The 3,324-nt window shown below is 69.0% G+C and overlaps 1 protein-coding gene across 1 annotated transcript in view; it reads right to left on the reverse strand.

The window, feature by feature from the left end:
* Nucleotides 1-595: 595 nt before the first annotated feature.
* The window catches only part of PFL1_06503 (uncharacterized protein), a gene marked incomplete at both ends in the record, with an annotated part of 8,108 nt that continues 5,379 nt past the window's right edge, over nt 596-3,324 (reverse strand). Inside the window, one exon of the mRNA XM_007884048.1 lies at nt 596-3,317. Within this exon, the coding sequence (XP_007882239.1) occupies nt 596-3,317 (2,722 nt within the window). The remainder of the gene's footprint in view (nt 3,318-3,324) is intronic.

Below are 3,324 nucleotides of genomic sequence, written 5' to 3' on the forward strand. Positions count from 1 at the left end.
GAGGTGAAGAAAATCTGCCTCGCCGACGAACTGGCGTCCGCCACGCTCGGATCCGAGCGCGCGACACTCGCTCAGGTCCAACGTCCGCCTCTTCAACGCCGGCCAAAGCGCCGAGCCACACGACGGCGACCAACCAGCCCAGCGCAGCACAGCGGCGACCCGCTTCGGCCTTATCGGCTGGCCGAGAGGCAGCAGCGGCGGAGGCCCATCATATCCAGGCAGGAAACGTCTCGGAGCGCTCCCGACCGACAGACCGACCGACCGACCGACGACGGGACCATGCCGTTTCCCTTCGTCGAGGGGGGTGTTGAAGCGTCGCCGAACTGCGCGCACCCCCTCGCCGGCTCAGCTACGGTACCGCCAGGCGACTGCGGCATCCTCGGCCCCGCGCTCAAGAGCATCACCACAAAACAGACCAGCCACATGTACATACGCCTGCTGCGCACAAAAGGGGCTAGACCAGGGTGGCTCTCGTCTGCATTTCCTTCGAAGTCGCTGTATCCTCGTCCTCCGACCTCGTCGGTCGATCTACCAATGGTGAAGGTGCTCTATCTATCTACCGGTACCGCCCTTCCGCCCGCTCGTCGCCGCGCTACTACTCATCCTCGTGGGCCCAGTAGACGGGCACGCCGTAGACGACGCACGCGGCGCCCGTCAGGAAGCTCAGCTTGCACTCGTCCCTCGACTCGGCCACGGCGCGCACCACCGACATCTCCTTTGGCCCTCGACTCGCCTTGCCCCCGCCGCTGGGCTTGGCGCTCCTCGACGACGACGACGACGACGACGACGACGAAGACGCCTCGCGCTCGCCCTCGTCCATTAGGCCCAGCTTGGTCAGGATGCCCTCGCACACCGAGTCGAGCTCGCGGTCCGTCGTGTCCCACAGGTTGCCAACCATGGCCGGCGAACCGGCGCACATGTAGTTGAACGGCGTCCCCGTCCGGTCAAAGTCGCCGTGGTCGCGCAGCAGCGCCGACGAGCAGCCAAACAGCATCGTCACGGCGCACCGCTCCAGCTCGCGCACCTTGGACCGCCGGATGTACTGCTCGGCGCCCGCGTGCCCAAAGTAGAGGAGCAGGTCCGACGTCGACAGCAGCCGCGGCAGCTCGTCGAGCACAGGCTCGCGGCCCACGACGCCGCCCCAGCCCCGAGAGGCGCGCGCCTTGAGCCACGGCTCGAACCGCTCCTGCGTCCGCACAAGGTCGCCGCCCGGGTTGAGCAGGTACGACGTCCGCCGCTTGGACAGGTTGAATAGCCGGCCGTTGCGCAGCGCCACTTTCCACGACGCCTCCTGCTGCTCGGCGGCGGCGGCAGAGGCGGCGGCAGCGGCAGAGGCGGCATCGCCGCCCTTGGTGCTCTTGGACCTGGCCCTGGATCTGGGGTGCCCATTCGCTGCGGTCTTGGCGGGGCCTGCCTTGAGGATTGGACCGTCACCCTCGCCTGGCAGATGGTGGTAGACGCGGGCCAGGTCGATGCGATCCTGGAGAAAGGCCATCGACGGGATGCGGCTGACGGCCCTGCCGCGGAGGATCGGCATCGACTCCCACGGAAAGACGGCCGTCTCCTTGTCGAGGACGAGGAAGAGGTGGTGATCCGTCTCGGCTCCCTCGGACCCATGACCATAGCCACCGCTGTAGCCGCCGCCGTTGCCTTCGTCGTCGCTGCCATCGTCGAGCAGGCCATGCGCCAGCGGCATCCGGCGGGCCGGGGTGCCGGCGGCCTTGGCCTGCTTGCCACGGAACTCCTCGAGGGCGTTGCGCAGGTCGATGGCCACCTCGTCGAGGTCGACCTCGTCGACGGCCACCTGGAGCCCGCTAAACTGGAGCGCGTCCATGACATAGTGCAGCAGGTCCTCAAAGTCCTCGTCGGTGCAGTCGGCGGGGAAGCCGGCGAAGCACTCGAAGACGGCGTCGTCCAGCTTGAGCCGCGACGTCTTCTTGTGCGCCGTCGTCGGCGGGAAGCACGCGCGCTTAATGATCTTGTCGAACCGGCTGCGCAGCGACGCCAGCGCCGCGCCGTCGCGCACCGGGTCCGCAAACACGCCCTTGAAGGCGCCGAGCCACGTGTTTTGCATCTCGGCCAGCAGCTCCTCGAGCTCCCGGTCGAGCGAACGGCGCGCCGTCCACCACCGCTTGCGCGCCTCCATGCCGTCGACGTCCTTGGCGCCGTGGATGCCGTCGTTGCTGCGCCGCACAATCTGCTCGAGCCGCTCCTGGGCCGCCCGCATCGTCAGCTCGCCCTCGTCGTCCATCTCGCGGTTGCTCTGGCGATCCAGCGGCAGCGAGTAGATGGTCGGCTCGTTGGCCTCGCACCCGTCGGCGCCGCCGCCGCCCGTCTGACGCGTCAGCAGCAGCGTCTCCCGGTCCTTGAGGTAGGTGAGCGTCAGGACCGTCCAGTTGCGCGGAAGAAGGTCCGGCGTGCCGCGGCTCGTGGCGCTCTGCGACGCCATGTGGCGACCGCGGATCAGCTTCCAGTAGTCCGGGAGGCTGCCGACCGCCGCCGACGACGACGACGACGAAGCCTTGATGGGGTCGGGCTCGCTGCTGCTCAGGCCGAGCCTCGCCATCCTCTTGCCGAGCAGGACCGTGCCGTCGTCGTCGTCGTCGGCGGCATCGCTGCCGCAGTCAGAGGAGGAGGCGGCATCTCCTCGGTCGTCGTCGCCGTGAGCGACGAAGCTGGGCCAGGCATTGAGATCCTGCAGGGCCGACGACTGGTCCCTGAGCTTGTGTTCGATGGCGTGGACCAGGTCGCGGCGGACGTTGACGCTGAGCGCCGAGTCGACCAGGACGGCGGCGCCCTCGGCGGCGCCCTTGCACCCCTTGCCCAGCGTGCCCTGCATCGTCTGCACCTGGGCGAGCGAGACAAACGCCTCCCTCACCGACAGGGCGTGCGACGATGCGCCGCCCTGCGACAGCGCATCGCTGAACGCCGAGTCGGCCGAGAGGAGCAGGCCCATGGCGCTCTTGATGGCGCCCGCCGACGCGGCATTGGCGCCCGCCGCGCACACCGAGAGCGCCTTGCTGCTGGCCGACGACGACACCATCGGCATCGAGATGGCCGCGTCCGGCAGCATGCTCAGCAGGCGGTCCGACTTGAGCTGCTGCAGGGCGCGGCGGAGCGACACGCGCCCCTGGACCAGGAAGTGGTCGAAGCGCGCCTCGATGCTGACGTGCGACTCGCCACCGCCGTAGACGGCCAGCGCCTTCTCGAAGAGGTCCTCGCTCTCGTCGTTGCGGCCGAGGAGCTGCAGGATCCACGCCTGCCGACGCAGAAGCCGGCTCTGGACCTCGGGCAGCAGGGCGTCGGCGTTGCCGCCGCTGTGAC

Source organism: Pseudozyma flocculosa (genome assembly GCF_000417875.1).
Source record: "Pseudozyma flocculosa PF-1 unplaced genomic scaffold scaffold00027, whole genome shotgun sequence".
NCBI lineage: Eukaryota > Fungi > Basidiomycota > Ustilaginomycetes > Ustilaginales > Ustilaginaceae > Pseudozyma > Pseudozyma flocculosa.